The sequence below is a fragment of the Saprolegnia diclina genome (genome assembly GCF_000281045.1).
Source record: "Saprolegnia diclina VS20 unplaced genomic scaffold supercont1.53, whole genome shotgun sequence".
Lineage (NCBI taxonomy): Eukaryota > Oomycota > Saprolegniomycetes > Saprolegniales > Saprolegniaceae > Saprolegnia > Saprolegnia diclina.
Genome location: NW_008246120.1, coordinates 205,316 through 229,566, shown reverse-complemented (window position 1 = coordinate 229,566; position 24,251 = coordinate 205,316). Strand labels below are relative to the sequence as shown.

Below are 24,251 nucleotides of genomic sequence, written 5' to 3'. Positions count from 1 at the left end.
TACACTGCACGAGATTACGTAGTAGTAGCTCTCCGCTCCCGACGCCTGTACAGATGTAGCTGTATTGCGTCAGCACCGACCGCTATCTGTCGAGTTGTGACAATATTTAACATTTTTTCCTAGCACCGCCTAGATTTGACTTTTTAGTATTTCCATTCCTTGGAGCAGCGTGCGCTGGAACTCCTATTGCAACGTGCTGGTGTACTAATAGTATCATTATACGAGGCGCCGCAAAAGCCCATCCACGCGTCGATTGATCCTGAACCTTCATGCGCCGCCTCTGGCGTTTTGACAATATGTACCAGTGCATAATCGAGTGGCTTTGAACGTGCTAGGCCGTACTATGCAATTGCAAGACCTGTGGGTAGTATAAATGCGCGACATGTCGATTCGATGTGCAAGCAGAAGCGGGCGCATCCCATTTTGAAATTGGATCTACAGATTGGCGGTTTTATGACAATATTTAACAGCAAGCACATCTTGCCTAGTGGGTTGAACTTGACGGCGATTCTGCAGCAAACTGGGTGCAAGAAAGCGCGACGGTCGGTTGATGACGAAGGAAACTTCAGCCAACTTGACGACTCGGCAAAGAAACGACGTCCCTAAAACCAACTTCTGAGTGTTCTCGAGAAGCCAAGGTTTTTTGCTATATTCAACGTTCTCGCGCATGCCGTTGTCGGTCGTTTCTACTCAATTGAAAGTGAGCACGCTGAGTCTCGGGGTAATCTCCAGCTTCCGTACCCCGCGTCTGTCGGCCAGAAAGGCGATCAAAGGACACGTCGTGAGTAGTACTCTGGTTGAAGCTGCGGAAAAGGAGTCGCACGTCAGGTACCCATGCCTCCTATTGCGCGGACAACGAACGCCTGCCAATGAACCGGATCAGAACTCCCCAAGTACTACACGATGCGTCGCGTGTGGGTGTCGGAGCGACCATGGTAAGCGCGTTTTGACAATATATACCAGCTTCAACAATAATTCATTACCGCACATCTCTTTGCATACAAATACCAAGCTAAGATTTAGAGTTTTGCACTGTAACCGACACCCGTTTCAAACAGCTGGGTGTGGTTCGACACCGGACATTTAATGGACCAATCAAATGCGCGAACAACGACTTTGCAACATTATGTAACATCAAGACGACGGTAAATATTGTCAAAAGGCGAGAATACCCTCCATGTTCTGACAAGGCGGCCTCTACAAGCACGTTCAACGGCTCATTCCTCCATTTACCTTGTCAGCAACACACCAACCAGCCCAATGACCGTATCCGATACCACGCCCGCTTCCTCTACGCCGTCGTGCGCCTACGCCGACGACGCAGCCGCCGGCTCGTGCGCGTTTGAATCGACCAACAAGCCCGCCGACGGTGCCAGCATCGGCCGCGCCTCGACGTCAGCGACCATCGGAGCCTACGCCACGTACATTGGCAACCTGCACCGCAACACGTACGCGTCCTACATTCGCCTCCACGAGCTCGAGAAGGTCTGGGGTCTCTGGTCGTACGTCTCGCCGACGCAGACGATGCCGTTCGAGCCGATCGAGTCGGTCTCGGCGCCTCTCTCGGAGCCGGTCGCGCTGAGCCCGGCACCGGGTCCGCTCTACCGCGTCGCGCCGGCGCTCAGTTCGTTTGAGATTACACTGCGGCTCTTGCTCGAGTTTATGGACGTCAACGTCGGCGCTACCGTCGAGTCGACGGCGCCGCGCTTTCGCCGGCACCGGCCGTACGTCAACCACGCGTCGCGCGTCGACGCCGTCATGCGCAACCTCAGCGCGCAGCTGCTCATGATGCGCACGGTGATGGACATGGACCTCGCGGCCGTCAACGACAAGGCGCAGATCGCGGCCATGTACGACCTCACGCGCGACGGCAGCAAGGAGAGCTTGGCTCTCGACGGTCACTGGTGGTGGCGCGACAGCGCGCCAAACGCATCCTTCCCGCCGCACGAGCTCCTCCAGCGCGTCTCGGGGCTCTTGAGCTGCCACTTTTCGGGCCTGCCCTTTGGCCCTGGCCTCGGCGCGTCCGACGGCCTGCATCTGCCGTACGACAAGCTCGTACTGCCGACGCACACGCGTGCGCACTGCACCCAAGACGAGGACGACCAAGATTTCGTCGAAGATCACTTTTTCGCGACTGTGCACCAGATCACGGAGGCGTGGTGCTGCGTCATGGAGCGCCAGCTCGACGTTGCGCAATTCGACCTCGACCACTTGGACCTAAACGCGTCGACGGCGGTGAACGCGGCCGTGCTGACGCGCGTCGCGCGCCGGTACCGCTTTGCGTGCCAGATCTGGGAGTATCTCATTGACCACATCTCGATCTTGAGCGAGATGGACGCCGCCGACTACTTGACGCTCAAGCTCCACTTGCATGGCGCGAGCGGGGGCCAGAGCGTGCGCTTGCGCCAGCTCGGACGCCGCATCGCACACCTCATGCCGCTCGCACCAACATGCCTCGTTGGCGTCGCCCAGCGGTCGACTGTCGACCCCACGAGCCTTGTCGACATGCTCCATGTGCTGAGCCAAGTCCGGTCTGAGAAGCCCGAGGACGAAACCGAGAAGCATGACCTGGTCGCAACGATTCAAACCATGTTTGCGTCGCGGGTGTCGCCGGGCGCCCAGTGCATCCAGATCGTCCAGGCCATCCAGATGCTTGAGAACGCAGTTCGACGCTTCTACTTTGGCCACCAGCACCTCGCGATCATGGTGCTGGGCGCGGGCGCCGCCGGGACCCAAGAGCTCACGGTCAAGATGCTTGAGCGCGGCTGGAAGGACGCCAACCGGTACCTCTCGTGCGAGCACGCGAAAGAGCAGCTCTCGAGTTCGCTCGACGCGGCCCAGCTGGCCGTCGACAAGTCGTTCAAGGGCCGCATCATCCGCACGCTCTCGGAAGGCGCGCGGCAGCGCCATCGCGAGCTCAAGCAGCGTGTCCAGTGGCAGCAGCTGATGTGCCCGCGCTCGGCCATGGCGGTTGAGGTGGCGGCAAAACCCGTCGCCGAGCTCGGTGTCAAGACGACGTCCCCGTTCCGACCGTACTTTGCCCGGTCGCTTGCGCTCCAGGACCCGCAAGCGCTCCACTTTTCCACGTACGGCATGGGTCTCGCACCCGACGTGTCCTTTGATAGCGTCGTCGGAACACATCGGCTACTCGCGTCGACGCTCAACGAGTCGTGGGACCACGTCTTTGCGCACGACGTGCCAACGGCGGCCGCGTACATCAAGCAGGCGCTCGGTGTCGCCTCGGCAGCGTACCACATCAACTTTGGATCCAACTGCCACGAGTTCCTCTTGCGTCTACTGAGCTGCCACCCGCATGGCAAGGCGCTGCGGGTGCTGACCTCGGACGCTGAGTTTTTGTCGTTTTCCCGGCAGATGGACGCGCTGCCGCATCACACGGTCGAGACGATTGCGCTGACGCCGTTCGAGACGTACGGCGCGCGTCTGGCGGCCGCGGCGGCCAATGGCATCTACGATGTGGTGTACGCCAGCGTTGTGTACTCCAACTTTCAATTTCGGCTGTCAGATGCGAGCATTGCGTCGGTGGCAACGGCGCTTCCGACGAGCAGCATGTTCATTCTGGACGTGGCGCAGACGCTCGAGAACGTCCCGCTCGCGCTGCCGTCGCAGTTTCCCCACCTCTTTGTCATTGGCAGCGGCATCAAGCACGCGACTGCGGGGCCCGGGCTCGGCTTCATCGCATTTCCGAGCACGACGTCATGGACGCCGGCCAACACGGGCTGGATCGCCGACCTCTCGGTGCTCTCGCCGACGCATGTGCCGACCAAGGTCGTCGGCTACACGCCCGACCTCAAGTTCCAGGGGGGCACCCCCGGGTTTCACTACGCGCTGCGCCAGTGGAACGACGTCCAAGCCTTTTACGCGTCGCACAACTGGACGATTCAGCTGCGGCATGCGTATGTTTTGCGACTCCAAGATCGGTTCTTTGCGCGCCTTGGCAAGGTCTTCTCGGCCAGCACCACGCAGCGCGCGACGCAGGACCCGGCGACGATCTCCAACGCGTTTGTGCTGCAGCATTCGCAAGCGGCTGCGATCCAAGAGTACCTCACGCAGCCCGCGCGCCGCCCCGCGACTTCAACGTCCCGCCTCGTGTTTCACTGCGACGTGCGCAAGAAGACGTCGCTCCGCCTCGGCTTTGGCATCCAGCACGTTGTCGCGGATGTCGACGCACTCGCCGACATTGTAATCGAAGCGCACGCGATCCTGGCGACGCCCGAGCCGCTGACGCTGGTCGTGTAAGCAAGTTGTCAAGCGTTGTTGTCGTAGCAATCGTAGTAGTATGTCTAACGTATATATCTATACCTGTATTCCATTTGAAGTTAGTGTTCGTAGGCACTTGGGGTTGGGGTTCACTAGGTCATCGATCCACCTGTGCATACGACGGTCCACACTCACATTATAGCAAGCAGGGACAGCCCAGAGCCCAGAGCCCAGAGCCCAGAGCCCAGAGCCCAGTACTGTTGGGACGCATCACTGATTCCAGTGTTGATTGTTTGCTGAACGACTGACGGATTGTACTGAGTCGTGGTGACATCTTTGTACTAGACTCCACCAACTAATCCACCTACTACACTCGACCGGTCCAACGGTTCCGAGGGAGGTCGCACTCGAGCGTGGCGACAACGACACGAACAAGGCTTGGGCGAACCATCTCATCTTGGCCTCTTCCTCGTAACACAACATTCCTCGTCGCCGCATGGACACCATACATACAGTCCTTGGTGAAGTACAGTAAAAATACGGCGACGGAGCTGCATCTCGCCCGGCGCGATGAAGCATTGCACGCACCTGACGCCAACGGTAGCGACGCGACTGCTCGGTACGACCGCCAAACGCGTCGTGAGCTGACGAATTTGAAACAAACGCTGGTACGTTGCGCACTACCGGTACTAGGTAGCGATGAAGAACGACGAGGCGGAGAAATCGCAGGTTCGCCCAGAGTGCAGCGGGCAAAGTAAAAAACAGCGACCCAGTGGGTTGATTTGCCAGTCCCTTCACTTATGTCGGTCGAGCCAGTGCCTGCTGCTTTGATGCCACCAATGCAGTCGGAAAGATACGAAATAATGTGGACCAGATCGTTGCCATCAACACGAAGCGATACTGCCACGACCAAGCTTCCATCATTGCATGCGCATGTGATTTCGAACGCTGTCAAGTACTGGCCACCGCTTCGATCCCGACAGTCGCACGCCATTGGTCTTACGCACCCGCGAAAAACTCCACTCCCCGACCCTACATACTACAACTTGTCGAGGTTCATAGCCTTCAACCCGTGCAACGAATGCACAAGAGTGTCAAGCTAGAGGAGGCGGCGGCGACTCAGAATCAGTAGCGTCATGCGTTATCGCTCGCACCAGCTGCCATGTGCCGTGCTGTCGCCTTTGACGGCCACGATTTCTCGCGCATGCTAACGCTACGTCGCCGCCTCTGCCGCATGTACCGACCACCCACGTGGCTGCAATTCGATGTTGTCGCCGCCGTGCAGCCGCCGTGTCCGCACCGTACATTCCTGTGTCCTTTTTTCATCCAGCGCGTTCGACTCTGCGCACCTGCTGGTGCGGCGTGTTGTATCGAGCCCTGCGGTCCATTCGCTCGACTTTGCCTTTTTGACTTTGACTTTGCCCTTTGCGCAATACATGGAAAGTATCAAGGTCGCGCCCTGTGTTGCAGTAGTAGCCACAACGGAGAACGCGCTCGCTGTACAGGACAGATCGCAAGCGATCGCTCTTTTTCTGCCACGAACGCGACGCATGTCGCACGCGTCCGCTGCTCACCTCGTATATTCAAATCAATCCCGCGATGTGATTGGCCAACGCGGCTTCCATTGGTTTCTATTGGTCAAAATAGAGAATTAACAGCCAATGGCCTTGCGCCATTCGGTGCTGCCTTTCTGGACCAAGCCCCTTCGCAGACCACTTATTAAATACAACAAGAGAAGCCGCGCGTCGATCGATGGGCGAGGGACCGACGACGACGACGATGGCCGCCGACGTCGAGTGGAAGGTCGCGCAATGCCCGCGCTCCGGCCGCTCGTACTACTACCACCCGGTTACGCGCGAGACGACGTGGAAGAAGCCGCCCTGCATCGTCCGGCGCGAGAAGGAGGCGGCGTCCCACTTTTTCCGGACCATGGAGAACAACATCAAGAACAAGCTGCGCGCGGGCATGCTCTCGCCCGAGCCCGTCGCGAGCCGTGACGACGTCGCGGCTGTCATCGCGGCCGGGCCGCCGCGCCTCTTCCGCACGCTCTCGGCCAAGGAAGACACGAACGATACGCCGCCCGTGCACAGCCGCAAGCCTGCCACGAAACTCGCGACGGGCCCGCCACGGCTCTTTCGAACGCTGTCGGCAAAAGAAGACCTGAACCAAGACGTGCCAGTCTATGGCTCGCTCGCGTCCAAGCTGCCGCCGTCGCCGATTCCAGAGAACCGCGAGCGCGGGACGCCGGTGCTGCACGAGCGGGCGTCGTTCACGGACGGCAGCGCGTACCGCGACGAGGCGTTTACCGCGGTGGTGCCGCCGCAGCCACTGCGCATGCGCTCGAACAGCACCAACTCGATCTACGTGCGCATGGGCACGATGAACAAGCCGGACGTCAAGAGCACGATGCTCTGCGTCGCCCATGTCATTCGCGGCCACATTCGCGAGGCCCATGCGACGCCGCTGCCCGCGGACCCGCGCTTCCACGGGTTTCTCTCGATGGAAGCGCTGCAGGCGTCGTCGCTCAAGAAGCTGCCGCTGCCGTCGATCGACGACATTGTGTCGTTCATGCACCAAGTGCACACCAAGGCGCAAATGGAGTCGGAGTGCATCATCATGGGGCTCATCTACGTCGAGCGCCTCTTGCAAGCGACGATGGGCAAAGGGCTGCAGATCCACGCCGGCAACTGGCACGCGATCCTCTTCTCGTCCATGGTCATGGCCAGCAAGGTCTGGGACGACCTCAGTATGTGCAATGCCGACTTTTCCAAGATCTGCCACGTCACGTTTCCACTCCGGCGCATCAACACGCTGGAGCTACTGTACCTGGCGGCCGTCGAGTACAACGTCCGCGTCTCGGCCGCGTCGTACGCCAAGTACTACTTTCACCTGCGCACCATCTACAAGTCGCTCGCGATCGGGCAGCTCTCGGCCTTTGACTCGAACACGCCGTTGAACCTTGAAGGTGCGCGCAAGATGCAAGTCATCTCGGAAGACTACGAAGAGCGCATCAAGCTCCTTCCGCCGCCACTGCGCCGTCGGTCGCGCACGATTGCTAGCCCAATGCCGTCCGACAAGATGCTCGAGGACGAGTACCGGTACTCGGACCTCACGGCGCCGCCCGCGTCCATTGAGCAGCTTGTTCACATGGAGGTCAAGAGTGCTGGCGGCTCGTCGCCCAGCTACGGCTTTGGCAAGCGCCACTCCGAGTAGCCATTTTCCATTCCTTTTCTGTCTCTGTGCCGTCAGTTCGGCGTCCTGTTCCGTCCTGTGTGAAGAATAGCCACCTTGTTTTGTCAATATAACCACTGACGTCCCGTACTTGCTTGTCGAAGGCGTATTACGACGAGAGGACGTGCTGGACATAGTCGCGTGCCCATGTAAGCAGTGGCGCCGTCAGCCCACTCGGCACGGCGCTCGGGTCCTTGAGCAGCGCCTGCAGCTGCCGTACGAACGCCGGGTCTTCCAGCGTCGCTAGCGGCAAGTGAGATGGTAATAGCGTCTACGCAAAGCAACCCTAACCATCGATGCCTTTGCTACAGGCAGTTGAGGGCCACGCACCGGTGAGACGTCGTCCGGTGTCGACACGTCGTCATCTCCACCGTCATCATCATCGTCGTCGTCGTCGTCGTCGTCATCGTTGGTTGTCGGTGACGACGCTGCGTCCATGACGCTCTTCATCTGGAGCAGCATGCGCTCGTACTCGAGCTGGTTGTGACGCAGAACAATGTCATGACGGCCGTCTCGAGTGTGGACCTCGGGCGACATGAGCTCTTGGACGTGGAAGGCGAGGCCGTGCTGCTCCTGCATGTCGTCGTTGGCCGCATCCGCGTCGATGCGAAGCGCGGGCTTGCGCGGCGAAAGGACGGCAGCGACGCCGACTAGGTCTTCATATGCGGATTTCCAAATTGAAGAAAATGGTGATGCACCGGTACTGCCGTAGTGCAGCGTGTCGGGCGCGGTCATGACTTCGACATCCGGTGGCGGCGGCTTGAGCGCCTGCACGAGGATCACGGGGTCTTGGAGCGCGTGCTTGACGTCGCCGCGTTGAAGCTGCTTCTTACGCTCTCGAATGTCCTCGCACATCTTGAGGCGAGAGAGGTCGCGATCCGACGGCGGGTACTTGTACTTGGGCCCGAGACCGACGCTCGAGTCGTCCAGCGCGCGGACGACGCATGCGTCGCGCACGGCTTGGGCGGCGAGCAGCTCCGCCTTCTTGGCCTACGCCGCACAGTGACGCCGTTGTTGCTTCGTAGATGAATGGTACCTCGATCTTTTGCTTAAAGTCGACGGCGGCGGCGGCTTTGGTGGGCGCCGACTAGCCGTGGCCGGTGACACACTCTGTACAGCAACGATCGCGTACCTTGGGCGGTGGCCCAGGCAAGTTGGCGAACAAGTCGATCTTCTGGCGCTCCCACTAGACGCTTTTGAGATCTTAGCGCATCGTGCACGTCGGCACCTGCGCGTTGAAGGCGGCGACACGCCGGCCGACGTCGAGCGGTCCCTTCTTTGGCGGCGAGTCCTACGCCGTCATGACAAATCGATGTGACAACGCCACAAGAACCTTCTTGTCGTGAAGCTTCTTGGCTGCGAGAAGCCGGGCTTTGCACTCGAGGGCGATTTTGGCTTCGGCGTTGCGGAGTGCAGCGTCCGCGCGTTGCTTTTGCACGAGCGCTTGCACGCGTCCCTTCTTCTGAGCCATGACCTCGTGGCGTTGCTTGACGACGGCCGTCGGGGCCGCGTAGCCACGAACCGGCCGGGCCAAGAGTGGTCGGACGTGGGCTTGCGGGATCGGCGGCGGTGGCGGCTGCTTCATGGCCCGTGGACTCGACGGCACCGGAGCTTTGCTCACGCGCCGCTGAAAGATGTGTTGGCCATGGAGCACCGTGTGGCCAAGCTCGTTTTGCATCTCTTGGGCCGAGAGGAACGTCTAGATGACAATATGTTCTTTCAGATAGAACAGAGACTAGATTTGTACTTGGATGCGGTCACGGATCAACGGCGTTTTGAGAATGGCGTTGATGCTCGGCCGGTCGCGCGGGTTCTTGCGCAGCATGTCCTGGACAAGGTCACCGAGCCGGCTCGAAACCGAGCTCAAGCGCTGCGTGTCGTACGCTCCGTTGGCAATGTTGAGAAAGAGCTGGCGCTGGTTCCTGCATTCAAAGTAGAGAGTGCAAGCCTTGAGATAGAGACACTGGATCGTACGGGCCATTGAACGCATGGGAGAGCGTCACGAGCTCGTACAAGACGCAGCCGAGACTCCACACGTCCGTCTTGTGGTTGTACCGCTTCCCGACGCAGATCTCGGGCGAGGTATAGTACCTGCATACCATAGCCTCAGTGCATTGATATAGGTCGTTCAACGTACGGCGTGCCCGTTTGTGTGTCGGCGCAAGCTAGCGTGTTGCTCAAGACCTTGGCGACGCCAAAATCACCGAGCTTGACCACGTTCGAGGCCATGAGGAAGATGTTTTCGGGCTTGATGTCGCGATGCAGGATCTTGCGGTCGTGCACGTGCTTGAGCGCGAGGCAGATTTGAACAAAGAGATCCAAGATTGCGTCTTCCGGAAGGCGCCGCCCTAGCCATCGCGTGCAGGACCATGGCGGTGAAAGCATGCAACGTACCGGCGTCCATGCAGCGCTTAAGGCGCTGGCGCAAGTCGCCGCCGTCCGCATACTCGGTCACGATGCACATGACTTTGCGACCTGGCAGCACAAAGCTCTCATTGCTCGCAATGATGTTGGGGTGGTCGAGCGCGCCGAGGAGCCGCGCCTCTCGGATCGCGGCCGTCGAGTCTCTCGGGTCGATCGGGATCTCCTTGATGACGTACTTGGTGCCCGTGGGATCGCCCTTCTTCTCGGCGAGGTACGCGGCCCCGAAGCTGCCCTTCCCGATCCGCTCGAGCTTGCGGTACTTGTCCATGGTTGCGATGTGCTCGTTCGTTGCGTTCGCCACGTAACCGACGCATCTTTTGCACCAATCCACGGGCTGCAATAGGTCTTTTCTGTCTATTTCATCCAATGGCATCGCGATCTGCCACTTTGCGTGATGCCATTGGCGGAAACGGAAGCGGCGAGCCATGGACCCGACCGACCCGACGACGACGCCAAATGCGTTCCCGTTTGATGAGCTCTGCGGCGACAACATCCTGTACACGCCACCAGACGAAGAGTCCAAGGCGAGGCAGCGCGTCGCGCTCAAGGCGCCGGTGCTCAACATCCACAAAGAGTATGCGGCGAGTGGGAGCTACGAGCAGGCGCGCGCGACGATCCATGCGATCAGCACCAAGTACGAGGCCAAGGTGCTGAGCAACAACGAGCGCTACCTTCGCGAGCAAAAGGCGTCGCAGTACAAGACCAAGTTTCTCGAAACCCGGTACTACACAACGAAATCTCGTTCGAGGCTCAGTCGTTGCTCGAGTAGGCTTGCGACGACCGGGCCACCGACGCTCAACACGATGGCCGTGCTCATCGAACGGCGACGACACCACGCCGATGACATGCTCAAGCACGAGAACGACGCCGACTTTCAAGCCCAAGAAAAGACGCGCACCATTCAAACCGCCATGTGTCGAAGCTACGGCTCCGGCATGCTCGACCTCAAGGCGCTGCGCATCGACCTGGTCCCGGACACGGTATTTTCGACCTTTCTCTTGCAAATGGCGCGCTTCATCAAGGAGATCAACATCAGCCGCAACGAGTTTCGTGAGCTCTCGAGTGCCTTTTGTGCTGCATTTCCGAGCTGCGAGTGGCTCAACGCTAGCGAAAATAGCTTGATCACGCTCTCGCACGACATCGGCCGCTGGACCCGGCTTCATACACTGCTTCTCGACTGCAACAAACTTGGCGGGCTGCCCGAGACGCTCCCAACCTCGCTGCAGCATCTCTCGGTCCCGCGGAACCGACTCCGCACTGCGCCTTTCTTGCACCGGCTCGTCCATCTCGTGACCTTGGACTTGAGCCACAATCTTTTGGTGCATCTGCCCAACGCCCTCTACGAACTGCACTTGCTTCGAACCTTGTCGTGTGCGAAAAACGAGCTGCTGTCGCTCGCGCTGCTGCCCATGCCAGCGGCGCCTCGGCGTTTCAATGGTCCTGCTTCTGACCCCGTAGCAACGTCATCGGTCGCCGATTGGTCCGAATCAACGGACCCAGCAAGTGGTGCAGTTATCTACTACAACATCAAGACAAAAACAGTGACACGACAGCGCCCTGACGTCCTCGGGCCCGACCCGAACGCGATACCAAAGCTACGTCTGCACCCGTCACCAAACCAGCAATCCATCGAACCATCCGCCGACGCACCGTCGATGAGCTTTCCAGGCGGCTGGGAGATTCTACCTGGTGCGCGAACGTCGTATCGCAACCACAGCACCCACGAAACCTTTACCTGGTGCGATATACTAATAAACGCACTGATAAGCTTTATAGCACACTAGTGTTCCGCCCGAGCTCGACCGCTACGACCGCTTCATGCACATCAAGCGTCTCAACGTCGCCAACAACAGTATTGACGAGCTGCCCGTCTCACTCGTACGCTACACAAAAGCGATACCACGGCTGCGAGCGAGGATGTAGGGCCTCATGCATGCGCTTCAAGTGCTCAATGTCGGACACAATCGGCTCTGGACGCTGCCTGACGCCTTGTGTCAGCTTGCAAACCTTACGCATCTCTTGGCGCCGGCCAATTGCATCACGAGCCTTCCGGACGGCTTTGTTCATTTTCCGCTCTTGCAAGAGTACGACGGAGTTTTGGGATCATTTGTGAAGCCAATTTGCGTAGACTGGACCTGAAACTCAACCGACTCGCGGGCCTGCCACCGGACATTGGCAAGCTCGCGACGCTCACCGTGTTGGACGTGAGCAGCAATCATCTTGAGCGTGTGCCCGGGTCCCTGCTGCAGCTCCGGCAGCTTACGACACTTCGCCTCACGGGCAACCCGTCCTTGGTCGTTCCGTCGGCCGCAGCCCAGGCCATGGGTCTGTCGTCGGTTTTTGCTGAAATTCAAAACCAAATCTACGTGTAAAAGAACAGACAACTTGTCGTCGTTGACGATGTCATACTTTCGTAGAGAGGCACGGGGGGCGCCCCCCGAACCCCACCAAGTCCAAGCGGGTATCGTCGATGAATGCGTCGTACGTACCATCGACATACCTCTCCATTCGACTCGGTATGGTGTGTATGTAGACGACCGACGTGCATGTCCATAAGGAGATCATGGAGCTCATTGCCGCAGCAAAGACGACCCATGTACTCGACTGCCATTGGCGCAACCTCACGACGCTGCCACCGCAACTGTTTGAGCTCTCGCATCTGCAGGTACAAGTGTACCGAGCGCACGACGTTGGAGCCCACTTGTACCAGGAGCTGCGGCTCACGGGGCATAATCTCGGCAGCGTGCCCGCGCAAGTGGCTCTCTTACCAACTCTTCGTCTTCTCAACCTACGCCAGAACCGACTGGTCACGATGAACGCCTCGTGCATTCCGAGACCGTGTCCGTGGGAGGAGCTCGATTTGGAAAACAACAGCCTCGCCTTCCTTCCCGACACGTTAGCGCATGCGACCAAGCTGCGCGTGCTCCGGGTCGGGTGCAACCTGCTCACGGGTTTGCCGACTGCGATGGACGGACTCTCGCAGCTGGAGCAGTGCCATGCCCCACACAACCATCTACAGAGCCTCCCGTCAAGCCTCGCGCAGCTGGCGTCCTTGCGGGTGCTTGACGTTTCCAACAACCGTCTTTCGACGCTCGAAGCGTTTGATTTTGCGACGGCCGTCGGCCTGCGCGAGTTCAAGGCCAACCGCAATTCGCTGTCGTCGTTGCCCGCTTCCATTGCGAGTGCGTCCCTCCACGACCTTTCCTTGTACTACGCAAAATCATGATCCGTCTTGAGATGACTTTGGTGTAGGTCGGGCAACCGATTTGAGCTCTTTCCACTGGTAGCCTGTGGGATGCAGCATCTGAAGCGGCTCTGGATGCAGAGCAACAAGCTCCAAGAACTTCCCGTCGACTTTGGCAACCTGCAAACGCTCGAGATGGTCGAGTTCGAAGGCAACCCGCTGCGGTCGCCGCCGCCGAGTGTCCTCGCCCAAGGCATCCGCGACATCCAAGTCTACCTACAGAAACGCGTCGAGCGTGTGCTGGAGCTCCAGTCGCTCCTAGATGCCGTGCCGTACGGCTTTCAGCGCGACCACTTCGTACCCCGCACCCGCAACCTCTTGACGACGAACCTTGCGTTTCTGACGCCCGACGACCTCCGCGAATTTGAAGACAAGGTCGACAAGTACGTCAACGGCGCATTCTTTGAGGCGCCGTCCATTCGAGGCGTCGATTTGGTCCAGCAGCTTCAAGCGACGCAGCACGACCGGGCTCAAACCGCGCGCAGAGCCGTCCTCGAGGATGTGCTCCAGCTCTGCCGCCTCATCCAGACCAAACGGTCCCGCTGCTTGCCATTTTGCAAGAGATGCAATAACCCACGAGATAGGTGGCTCGACAAGGTGGATTTTCGATACGACCTCACGCGTCCGTGGGGGCTCCACGCGGAAGAGACGCCGTGCTTTATGCTCAATCCCACCGCGCTCTATGACGACTGGGAAGACGTGCCGAGCATTTTGCATGTGATTGAGAAGCGCGTCGGACGCGGCTTCACCGAAGAGGCTTTTCGACATGCGCCCGACGTTGTCGTTGATGCCCTCACGCACTACCAAGGCGTGTATGGTCCTGTGGGCATCGCGCACCACCGCGTGCCCTTCCGCTGCGGCTGCGAAGACATGCTGCGCAAGGGCACGACCCACGAGCCGTGCTACAAGTTTGGCTGGGTCCTCGTCCAGTCGCTCACGTCCTACGAAGAGGCAGCACGTCGTGTCAAGGAGGACGCGCAGATCGAGCATGCGCTCAAGGAGGTCCGTGCACAAGTCCACAGCTTCCTCACTACCACGCGCGACGGCAAGGTAGGTGTCGAGTACTCTCTCTATTGCTATATTGCTACATTGATAGTTTGATACTTTATTGATATTTTATTGATACTTATCGATACTTATTGAGATCAAATTCGATAGGCGCGGCTGTTTAAAGAGGCAAAAAAACTCAAGGCCGAGCGAAAGGCGCGCAAGAAGCGCATCACGAAGCAACTCCCGGGGCTTCGAAAAGCCATCGGGCTGCGCAAAGCCGACGTGGTGGTCGCGACGCAAAAGAACGTCCTCGACAAGACGATCGCGGGTGACGCGTGGACTGATGAGAACGCCAAGGCGGCCGAGGTTTGCTAAACAACTTGTGCTTCGATGTAGTCTACTCAATTGACTCGCCATGCTAGGCGCTCGTCAAGACGATTGAGGAAGATATTGCGCAGCAGGAAGAGCATATCAAGGACATGGAGGCGGTTGTCAAGACACTCAAGCACGAGCTCCGCCAGACCTTCAACCACTACGTCACTGAGATCGTCGACATGCTTTTGGGTACGACGGGCAAGGAGATTCGAGATCGCGTACGTCCTCCTTCTATGATGATTCGCGAGATACCTCGTATTAGATTGTGACCAATCAGCGCATCAAGGCGATCCGGAAGCAGCTTCGACGGCCCTGGGACGCTGGCTTTGACGTCTTTCAAGCGCAATACCTTGGCTTACCGCGCCCGCCAAGTCCGCGCAACAACAGCGAGCTCAGCGACGTGATTGAAGACGATCTGGACGCTGACGACTATGACGGAAGTGCGTCCGAGGCCATTTCGTCTGTTGTGTCGTCCGCCGATGAAGCCGATAACAAAGATGACGCAGACACTAAGGGCGCACCCAAAGAAGTCGACGCGGCCGCCGACCCCAACGACTCGGACGACAGCGATATTTAAGCACAAACAATGTGTCTACGTTGCTCCATAGCCCAAACGGCATGTACGGTTCGAACGTAAATGTGCACTTTGGTTTGTGCATCAGCTTCGTGATGACGCATTCCGAACGAATATATCCTTTCGAAGATCGGCAATTTCGCGCCAAAATGAATGGCACTATTTTGATGACCGACACTATTCGAGCGCGAAGGACTTCAACTCGAATGTACTGGATGTACCACCGTACACGATTGATGTACGCTTCTGTACGGTCCATTGTGCAATCCTGGACCATGGCGGGCGAGGTGCGGAGCGCGCCGCCAGCAAAGCCCAAGTCCCGGCGTCTCAACGACCAAGAGCGTCTCGAGATCCTCTTGGCGCTGCCAGGCCCCAAGTACACGGGCATACACAGCACCGCACGCCAGTACGGCGTCAAGGTGCCCGCGCTGCGTCAGCTGCTTGCGCAGCGGGACGAGGTGCTGCCACGCCTCTTGGCGACGCCCGAGAAGGTGCGCCGCACAACGTTCCGGCGAAAGGCGCCGCCAGCGCCACCAAAGCCGCTGCAGGTACCCGAGTATCCAGATCGTCCGAGGCGCAATGGGCTGTGCATGACAGACCAGGAGCGGCTCGAGATTCTCCTGGCCCTGGACACGCCCAAGCCGCCATCGACGCGTGCCTTGGCGCGTCAGTACAACGTCAACGAAATAGCGGTACGACAGCTCGTGCGGAAGCGCGACCAGTACTTGCCAATGCTATTGGCCACGCCCGAGGACGTCCGGCGAACGCGGCGGGTCGTGTACAACCGCTTCGCCAACAATCCCTTCGAGAGACCGCCGCGGGCCCATGTGAGCGGCGAGGACGCAGGCAGACGCAGTCATCGCGAAGACATGTTGCGGCTCACGGACCAAGATCGACTCGACATTCTCTTGGCGTTTGGCGGGCCGACGCCGCCGAGTATCCCGGTGGCTGCCAGGCACTTTGGCATCAAGCCGGCCACGATCAAGCGGTTACTCAAGGACCGTAACAAGGCGCGGCCCATCTTGCTAGCGACAGACGAAGACCCCGTCGCATCGCGCGGGGTTCGAGAAACGTCGCTTGCAACGCAATCGACCGCGGCTTGATGGCGTTCATTGCCGAGCTCAGTGAGCAGGACCTGCAGTATACGCTCGACAACTTGCGCGCCGAGGCCATTTACATTGCAACGTCCTTGGGCATTACAAACTTCAAGGCGTCCGAGGCGTGGCTCAAGGCCTTTCGGCAGCGACAGGGCCTCCCCATTCTCACACGCCCACAACCCGCGCCGAGCCGACCCATCGTGTTTGAAATCTAGCAGCTAGCTCCTTACATGCTAGCGCACTCCAACCCTCCTACGTCCATGTAATACGAGTAGAAACGTTGATTTATGTTACGCGCGCCAATGAGCACCCTGCTACGAAGAATGCTCAACACACGCCCGGGGCTGGAGCAGCTCGTTTGTGAGCTCTTGGTTGACGTCTTGGAGGGTAGGAGGGTAAGACTGGAGCGAACGTGCGTCCTCCCACGTCATCGACGACACATTGCACCACCCAATGCCGTTCTCCGACTCGGATGACGTTTTTGGAGTCGGAAAACGTCATCATTGGCCGCTCATGGCTTGGATGGGCGCACGTTTATGAGCTTCTGGACGCCGCCGGCGTGCTTCTTCTCTTGCGTCGCGCTTGGCTCGAGCTCAGCGTCCTGGAGAACGATACAAGAGTTTTTGAGTTTGTTTTTGAGTTTGAGAAAAATATCTCTGCGATGGCCAATCCCCTGCGCTTCCTGTCCGCATTTTGGCCAATCCACAAGAGGTTCAAAGTCGGCGGTTTCATGACCTGCAGCAATGCATATTCTAGCATCAAGTTTCGCGGGGACGACGTGGGGTTGGATATCTCAAAAGCATGGAGCCCTCGCCACCGCTGCCGCCCGGTCCTGCGCCGCCGCTGCCGCCGGCCAAGACCAAGTACGCCATCTACAACCCGGCGTCGGCGCCTACCTGTCGCTTCTTCACCTCGCCGCAGGGATGCGCCAAGGGCAGCTCGTGCCAATTCCGCCACGACGCTGCGCTAGCCAAGGCTCCAGGCGCCGCGTCGGTCAAGTCGCGCCCAGCGCGGAAGCAACCCTGCCGCTTTTTCCTCAAGGGCCAATGTCGCAACGGCGCGCAATGCAGCTTCTCGCATGAAAGCGTGTCGGCGCCGGCGCCGCTGCCCGACATGACGCAGCTTTCGATCGCCGACGAGACGGTGCTCACGCGGGACCTCCTCGGTCCATTCTTCGCCATTGACGTCGAATGCGTCGCTACAGGCACGGGCCACTTGTACGTCGATGCCACTCCTTTCCATTTGCGATATGCTCGTGCAAATTAGGGACCGCGATGTTGCACGGATCGCCATTGTCTCGGAAAACGAATCCACGCTCTTTGATGCGTATGTCAAGCCCGCCAAGCCCGTCGTGAGCTACTTGACGCAGCTCACGGGCATCACGGCAGCGTGCGTATCCACACTGTGTATCCCGAGACTGACAGCCGAGTATTAGTCATTTGGAAGGCGCGCGAACGCTCGCCGAGGTGCTCACCGATCTGCGGGCGATCTTGCCCAAGGACAGTGTCCTCGTCGGGCAGTCGGTCGACAAAGGTGCGTCCCCATTATCGCCATCCATCCGCTCACAGGCATACCATGCATTAGATGTGGCCTGGCTGGGCTTGAAGGAAGGTGAGGATTTCCGTGCGATCTTTGACGTCGCGATGCTCTTCCGCATGCCCAACACCAAGTCGTCGTACCGGTACTTTTCGCTGCGCCACGTTGTCAAGTACCTCCTCGAAGAGTCGATCCAGGTATATCCACGCGCGATCTGCGGCTCGAACCCCTCGCTTTAGGAAACGGACCACGACCCGGTCGTCGACGCCATTTACGCTATGAAGGTCTTCAAGCGGTTCCGCCACTTGCACGAAAGCCCGGCTCACCGCCATGCAGTCCTCGAGACACTGGCCAAGACGCCGCAGACGCCGTCGTTCGCCAAGCGGCACCCCATCATCGACGGCGTTGCGCTCGCCCCGCCACCACCGACCGCGTCGTAGACCCATAGTAACACTGTCACGTCAGTCTTCTTCCGGGTCTTAGCCCATCTTATTGCGAGCTTCGATCATTCTCGACCACTCGTATCGTCGCCGGACGTGGTTCTTAAGCCTCCGTGTCGTCAATCTCGCCAATCAAGTACTCGAGAATGTGCTCGGCCACCGTCGGCGGGTGCTGCGGACCGTAAAAACCCTATATGACACCACCCATCACTCTTCAACATTGAGGAGAAGGCACGATGACATACCACCGTCGCGTCACCGCCCACGTCGTTGAGGATGCTCAGGCCACCGGGGTGGTCCTCGACGTACTCGGTGATGTCAAAGACCTTGTCCTTGACAATGATCCACGCATCGGTTTCCTTGTTGTGCGTCGCAACCTCGGCGCGCGTGTACTTGCGGTACTCGCGTGTGAGGTACGCGGGCTTGAACTGCTCAAACGAGTGCGGGCCGCGCGCGTCCTTGAAGGTCGCAAGCGTCAGCGTCAAGCCTTCCTCGACCGAGTAGAGCGGCGCGTAGCCAAAGTCGCGCTTGGCCTACGTCACGCCGTCAGATGGCTTGACGCACGAGGGTTTTCATCTCGTACCTTTTCGCACGAGTAGTAGTGGTGCTGGCCGAGCATCGGGAGTTTGGCTGTCGACACGGGCGCGAGGCCGGTCGCGGCCGCTAAGACCAGCGTCCATCAGTGTCATTCGCCTTTGCCCATTGTCCGTGTTGACATATCGCACCGAGCATGCAGAGGCCGTACGGCACCGCGATCGACGGCGGGTTGTAGCCCATGGCCATCAAAATGTGGCCAATCGTATCCCAGAGCGAGACAGGCGCGTCGTTCGTGATGAAATATGATTGGCCCGCCGATTTCGCGCCGGGCGCCAACGTGTCGGCGGCAAGGAGGAGCGCGTGCACCACGTTGCCGACGTACGTCATGTCAACGCGGTTGCTACGCCATTGCCATCAGCACCGACGTTGACAAAAGAAAGGCGTACTGGCCAGTGCCGACTTGGTACTTGGTCGTGCCCGCCTTGGCCGCGGCGAGGAGCGACGGCATGTAGTGGGCTTCGCGCGGGCCAAACATGCCGTGCGGGCGGATCGCAATCGTGCGCAAGCTCGGCGAGTTGCGCTTGAGCACGAGCTCTTCGGCGAGAAACTTGGTGCGGCAGTAGTCGTCGCTACAAAGTTGCGCGGTCAACGATGACATCGACACAAAGACGGCGGGTACCGGAAGGCCGTGGGCACCGGCGCAGCTTCGTTGACGTTCATTTGATCAATGGCTTCGTACGCAACGCCGGCCGAGCTCACAAAGAGGAACCGGTCGACCTTGAACTGCTCGCATGCATCGAGGACGTTGCGCGTGCCTTCGACCTAGTACACATGCAGCTCCAGGGCTAGAAGAAGAAGAAGTGAAGGCGTACGTTGACTTGCATGAGGAGCGTCGTGTTCTTGGAGAACGGGCTTGGCGTCGCGCAGTGAAAGACCACGTCAAACGTCGCGCCGGCAAACGCGTTGGCGACCTGGTCCTTCTCGCGCAAGTCGCATTGCACAAAATCAACCTTGGCGAGGTCCGTCGACGGCGCGAGGTCGACGACGCGCACGGCGCAGCCATGGCGCAAGAGGCCTTCGGCCACGTGGCGGCCAAGGAAGCCATTGCCGCCCGTCACGAGGCAGCGCTTGCCGTGGAGCCAGCCATATTCGGCCGTCTTCTCGGTCGCGGGCGTGCTGGCCGACGCTTGGAACTTCTCGATGCGCGCTTCAAGCACCTTGCTCGCCGTGTACTTGACCGCGACAAAGGCGAGGAGCACGAGGGCGCCAAGGGCCGCCGCCAGCGTCTGTGCGTCAGTTGCCATCAAATGCAAATTGGGCTCGTCCATGCAGCCGGATACGCACGGCCATGGGATTGGCCAAAAAGTAGCCACTCCTCTTTCTCCGCGCATGGGATTGGCTCAAATACAGTGCCAGACGCACACGCCATTTCGAAGTGGCATCCAGAGGCGGCATATGCCACAACAAAAGCCTGTCAGTGCCGAATTTGAATTCCTCTGCAATGGCAACGAGCCGCGCCAAGACGATCGGCGCCAGCGCCCATGCGACGGTCGACGCGCTCCTCGATGCGTTCCATGAGGCCGCCAAGGTCGGCGACCTCAAGGGCTACTTTGGCTGCTACCACAAGGACGGCCGCTTCCTCGGTACGGACGCGTCCGAGAACTGGCACGTCAACGATTTCTACGACTTTGCCAAGCCCCACTTTGCGCAGGGCAGTGGTGGCTGGGAGTACCGGCCGATCGTAGGCAGCCGCAAGGTCACGTACCAGCCATCGGCCGACGCGCCGACCTTCTGCGTCTTTGACGAGCTTCTCGTGAGCGCCGACTTTCTCGCGACGTCGCGCGGCTCGGGCACGCTCGTCTTTGCCAACGGCGCCTGGCTCGTCCTGCAGTACCACCTCACGTTTCCGATCCCGAACGATGTGGCCAAGGACATGACGGCCAAGATTGCGACCTTTGAGCTGCGGGCGAAAGACGTCGCTGCCGCCGACGCCGCCGCCAAGCTCCTCGAAGAATGGGCGATCGAGGACGATGCAAAGGCACCGACCAAGTCCTCCAAGAAGCGCAGCGGCAACAAGAAAAAGTAATGTGAGATGATAGCGTTCGATGAAGCAGCTGCTTGCACAGGAAACTGGTGCGACGTCATTCGTCGGCATCGACGTGGGCACGATCATGGCTTGGCATGGAGACTCCGCTGCTTTTGGCTCGTTGGCCACCAACGTCGGCAAGCGTTTTCTTTGTTGGCCAATCACGTGCCGATCCAGATCGCGATGCTTCGACGTGGCAGCCCCACGTGCCCGTATCGGCATCATCAACCGCCCATCCAAGATCCTTGCCGTTGGATCATAGGACGAGTCTCGCTTGCCAACAACAGCACGAGCTATCGCCATAGCTCACTGACCACTGTGACCGCGCAGGCTACAACCTCGCATAGTGTGCCCTGTCAAGCATCTCTCCAAGGTCGCGGTTGAGGTCCTCCCGGTTCTCCAAATAGGCAAGCCATAACGTTTACCGACCAAGGACAAGGGTCGCTGCCGCGCTGAAGCCGCGTTTCTTCCACCATTAGGAACGTCAGAGCGCTTCATCGAACGGCAGTGGCATGCTTCAGCGTGGCTGACCCAATGAGGCCGACGACTGGCCGCCATCCGTTGCACTCTTCTGGAGCCTGTCGCTGATCTCACTCTGTCAAGTAATCAACCGTGCGTGCGCCGCAGCGGACGCATGACCACTGTGGCACCATCCAACTTCAAGCTGGCTACGGCGCATCGCTCGCTTTCGCACGACGCCGAGCTCGGAGCTCGGAGCTCGGACGCCGCAGCAAGCACCAATCGCACTGGTATTCGTATGCAGCCACCCAGCGCTGGTCGTCAACGCCATTGATGCATTCACGGGAGCTGCTGCCGGCACGACCACTTTCTTGTTGGGTGTCAAAGACAAGCTCTCGCAAACCTCTATGTATGGATATTATATGCGAATATAGAGGTTTTGCGCTGACGAAACAGGATACGCTTTTTTTTTAGATTTTATTTTTGCTGTCCACTCGGCAGCGTTCTCGAAGGCGACCAGTGCGATGACGGAACCGGCGGCGATGGCCAAGTCGCTCAGCACGGTGCTCCTGCTCGGGCAGATTGGCCCGAGCCACGAGCGCAGCCTCGAGGCGCCGACGCCGGGCTCGCCAGCCTCGGCGAAAGACCACAAGGACGACGTTGCGCTCTTGATTGCAACGTCGACCGCCGTCCTCTCGACGATCCAGGTACTGCTATGACCACGCATCGCCGTAGCCTCATACACCACTAGGTTTTGCGACGCATCATTCGTGAAAATGCCTATGGTCGTGTTGGCCGCGAGCTCCAGCACCTCTCGCTCACGGTAGCATCCTTTGAGCGTGTCCTGTACAGCTTCATCAAGGAAGAGGTCATTTGCAACCCGCGCCTCGACTACCGCGACAAGCAGGCACTCAAAGACATCATTCCGCTCATCCCCATGGACAAGCGTCATGCGATCTTGGCCGGCGGCGTCGCCTCGTTGCTGCGGCATGTGACCGTGTCGATGGAGGATACAAAGGACGTTCTCCAGCGGCTCTCGCACAACTACGATCCGTTCTGGGAAAACCGGTGGTCCGCAACCCCGTTCGTCGTCACGGCCATCTTCTTCTACATGGCCCGGAAGCGCTTCGTGCACCGCGAGTCGTTCCGGTCGATCTTGCTCACGTTCCTTCCGTCATTGCGCCACGTCGAAGCCGGCGTTCTTGGCCTCATCTGCTACGACTATGCGTGGCGCCTTCTCTACCGCTTCTCCAAATTGCGCCAGCTCAAGGTGCACCACTCGCGCGTACTCATGACGCTACGTCTCTTCCTCCTCTGCCAGCACGTACTCGACCGCACGCGCTTGAACCGGTCCAAGTCGCAGCGCCTTCTCATCGACGCGCCCATGGAAGCCGACATCAACGACCACCTCAAGTCGGCCAGCGTCCTCCTCATCGAGCGTGTCCCGCTGCCGTCCGAGATCTACGACCGGTCGCACGAGCACGTCGGGCTCACGGCCTTCAAGGCCGGCACGTCCGTGCTCCTTGCGTCCGCGGCGACCGCGCGCTGGCTCGTCGGCGACCACCTCTTCCCGTACCTCGGCCCGTACCTCTCGGCCGCGCTCGTGCCGTACTACGGCGTGCGCTTCAAGAAGGCCTGTCGGTACGTCACGCGCCTCCTCATGGACAACCCGGACGTCGACACGATCCGCATGGGCTGGCGGCTCTTTGGCGAATCGTTTCTAGCGATTCGCATGGCGCTGCTCCAGTCACCCAAGCTCGCGGTGCGGCACCAGATCTTTGTCAACGCGCACGGCGTCGCGGCCGGGCGCTACCAGCGCGACGCGAGTGACATTGGCATCCGCGTCTTTAGCGCCCGCTCGATGGAGCACGTCAAGAACGGCACGTGGCCGTCAACGCTGCCGGCGAACCTCGCGGCCATTGGGCTGCCGTACGCGCGCCCTGTGCTCCTCTACATCCACGGCGGTGGTTTTTTCGGGCGGTTCCTTGCCAAAGACCTCTTCAACTTGAGCGAGTGGGCCGTCGCGCTCGGTGCTGTCATTGTCTACATTGGTACGTCGTTCCAGGTTGGACAAACTGTGTAAAATCTGAGGCAGATTACGGCTTGGCGCCCGAGATGCAGTACCCGCACTCGCTCAACCAGTGCTTCACCGTGTACAAGTGGGTCCTCGATGGCGGTCTGGGGTTCGTTCCGTCCAGCATTGCGTTCTTTGGCGAGAGCGCCGGTACCTCCTTGCGCAATATGTGGTGGCATTCATGGTAGCGTAGGCGGCAACCTCGCGGCCGCGCTCACGGTCAAGTGCACGCTTGAGAACGTCCGCCTCCCCAACGGCATCCTCCTCGTGTACCCGGCGCTCAACATGAACATGTCGCCGTCGCCGTCGCGCTTTTTGCACCAGAGCGACCCGGTGCTGCCGCGGGCGATCCTCGAGCTCGCGCTCAAGTCGTACAACCCGTCGCATGGCGACGACGCCGAGTACAAGGACAACATCCACGACCCAATGGTGTCGCCCGGCCTCGCCAACGACACGATCCTCTCGCAGTTCCCGCACACGACGCTCATGGTCGGCGACCTCGACCCGCTCCTCGACGACAGCGTCGACTTTCACACGCGCCTCTCCAACCTCCATGTGCCCGGCGCGCTCAAGGTGCTGCCCGACCTCACCCATGGCTTTCTTATCTACGGCGACCTGGTGCCCGCGGCCCAGCGCGCGATCGACGACATGCGTGATACCATCTTTGGCATCTTCCAGCGCGATCTCGACTAAGAATCCAAGACGACGGCGTTCTTTTGGCATTAATACCAGAATGAGTGCAGTCCCAAGTAGCCCCTTGGGCGAGCATGTTGACGCAACATCCTCATGGCCGCGGGCGCCATGTACGCAGCGCCATATCGCGGTGGTAGCGAGGTGGACGCTGTTGCACGCAGGCGCGGCGCGGCCCTCGGTCGACCGGCCGGCTAAATGCGGTCGATGCCGGTCGTTCGGTGGTCGGTGGTCGAAGATCGCAACCCAAACCATGGAAGGCTCCACCGTATCCGG

General features: G+C 59.5%; 9 protein-coding genes across 9 annotated transcripts; 7 read left to right on the top strand and 2 right to left on the bottom strand.

Moving 5' to 3' along the window:
* The first annotated feature begins 1,165 nt into the window (after positions 1–1,165).
* SDRG_12885 (hypothetical protein) lies at positions 1,166–4,330 on the top strand. Its single transcript, XM_008618967.1, has one exon. The coding sequence runs from the start codon at positions 1,261–1,263 to the stop codon at positions 4,255–4,257; it is 2,997 nt and encodes a 998-aa protein (XP_008617189.1). The 5' UTR covers positions 1,166–1,260; the 3' UTR covers positions 4,258–4,330.
* A 1,545-nt stretch (positions 4,331–5,875) lies between these two features.
* On the top strand, positions 5,876–7,539 carry SDRG_12884 (hypothetical protein). Its single transcript, XM_008618966.1, has one exon. It carries the CDS (start codon positions 5,971–5,973, stop codon positions 7,429–7,431), a length of 1,461 nt encoding a protein of 486 aa, XP_008617188.1. The 5' UTR covers positions 5,876–5,970; the 3' UTR covers positions 7,432–7,539.
* Positions 7,488–10,166, bottom strand: SDRG_12883 (NEK protein kinase). The gene is made up of 11 exons (XM_008618965.1): positions 9,844–10,166; positions 9,587–9,797; positions 9,424–9,540; positions 9,197–9,371; positions 8,783–9,148; positions 8,678–8,740; positions 8,582–8,635; positions 8,486–8,536; positions 8,148–8,439; positions 7,780–8,099; positions 7,488–7,720 (listed from the first exon to the last, which is right to left on the bottom strand). Exons 1-11 carry the CDS (start codon positions 10,139–10,141, stop codon positions 7,559–7,561), a joined length of 2,109 nt encoding a protein of 702 aa, XP_008617187.1. The 5' UTR covers positions 10,142–10,166; the 3' UTR covers positions 7,488–7,558.
* A 132-nt stretch (positions 10,167–10,298) lies between these two features.
* On the top strand, positions 10,299–15,126 carry SDRG_12882 (hypothetical protein; the record flags this gene model as incomplete). Its single annotated transcript, XM_008618964.1, has 12 exons — positions 10,299–10,594; positions 10,640–11,611; positions 11,658–11,751; positions 11,797–11,957; positions 12,002–12,241; positions 12,291–12,354; positions 12,407–13,080; positions 13,126–13,653; positions 13,702–14,167; positions 14,276–14,473; positions 14,530–14,700; positions 14,745–15,126. 12 exons carry the CDS (start codon positions 10,299–10,301, stop codon positions 15,057–15,059), a joined length of 4,179 nt encoding a protein of 1,392 aa, XP_008617186.1. The 3' UTR covers positions 15,060–15,126.
* A 205-nt stretch (positions 15,127–15,331) lies between these two features.
* SDRG_12881 (hypothetical protein) lies at positions 15,332–16,368 on the top strand (the record flags this gene model as incomplete). Its single annotated transcript, XM_008618963.1, has 3 exons — positions 15,332–15,604; positions 15,659–16,117; positions 16,177–16,368. The coding sequence occupies 3 exons, from the start codon at positions 15,332–15,334 to the stop codon at positions 16,366–16,368; spliced, it is 924 nt and encodes a 307-aa protein (XP_008617185.1).
* Positions 16,369–16,927: 559 nt separating this feature from the next.
* On the top strand, positions 16,928–18,208 carry SDRG_12880 (hypothetical protein). The gene is made up of 5 exons (XM_008618962.1): positions 16,928–17,370; positions 17,420–17,542; positions 17,589–17,686; positions 17,738–17,886; positions 17,929–18,208. Exons 1-5 carry the CDS (start codon positions 16,955–16,957, stop codon positions 18,127–18,129), a joined length of 987 nt encoding a protein of 328 aa, XP_008617184.1. The 5' UTR covers positions 16,928–16,954; the 3' UTR covers positions 18,130–18,208.
* SDRG_12879 (hypothetical protein) lies at positions 18,138–20,033 on the bottom strand. Its single transcript, XM_008618961.1, has 7 exons — positions 19,539–20,033; positions 19,346–19,488; positions 19,113–19,295; positions 18,855–19,066; positions 18,713–18,792; positions 18,375–18,662; positions 18,138–18,319 (listed from the first exon to the last, which is right to left on the bottom strand). Exons 1-7 carry the CDS (start codon positions 19,992–19,994, stop codon positions 18,233–18,235), a joined length of 1,449 nt encoding a protein of 482 aa, XP_008617183.1. The 5' UTR covers positions 19,995–20,033; the 3' UTR covers positions 18,138–18,232.
* Positions 20,034–20,147: 114 nt separating this feature from the next.
* Positions 20,148–20,854, top strand: SDRG_12878 (hypothetical protein). The gene has a single exon (XM_008618960.1). It carries the CDS (start codon positions 20,168–20,170, stop codon positions 20,750–20,752), a length of 585 nt encoding a protein of 194 aa, XP_008617182.1. The 5' UTR covers positions 20,148–20,167; the 3' UTR covers positions 20,753–20,854.
* Positions 20,855–21,056: 202 nt separating this feature from the next.
* On the top strand, positions 21,057–24,124 carry SDRG_12877 (hypothetical protein). Its single transcript, XM_008618959.1, has 4 exons — positions 21,057–21,918; positions 21,963–23,262; positions 23,307–23,435; positions 23,479–24,124. The coding sequence occupies exons 1-4, from the start codon at positions 21,736–21,738 to the stop codon at positions 23,976–23,978; spliced, it is 2,112 nt and encodes a 703-aa protein (XP_008617181.1). The 5' UTR covers positions 21,057–21,735; the 3' UTR covers positions 23,979–24,124.
* Positions 24,125–24,251: the final 127 nt, after the last annotated feature.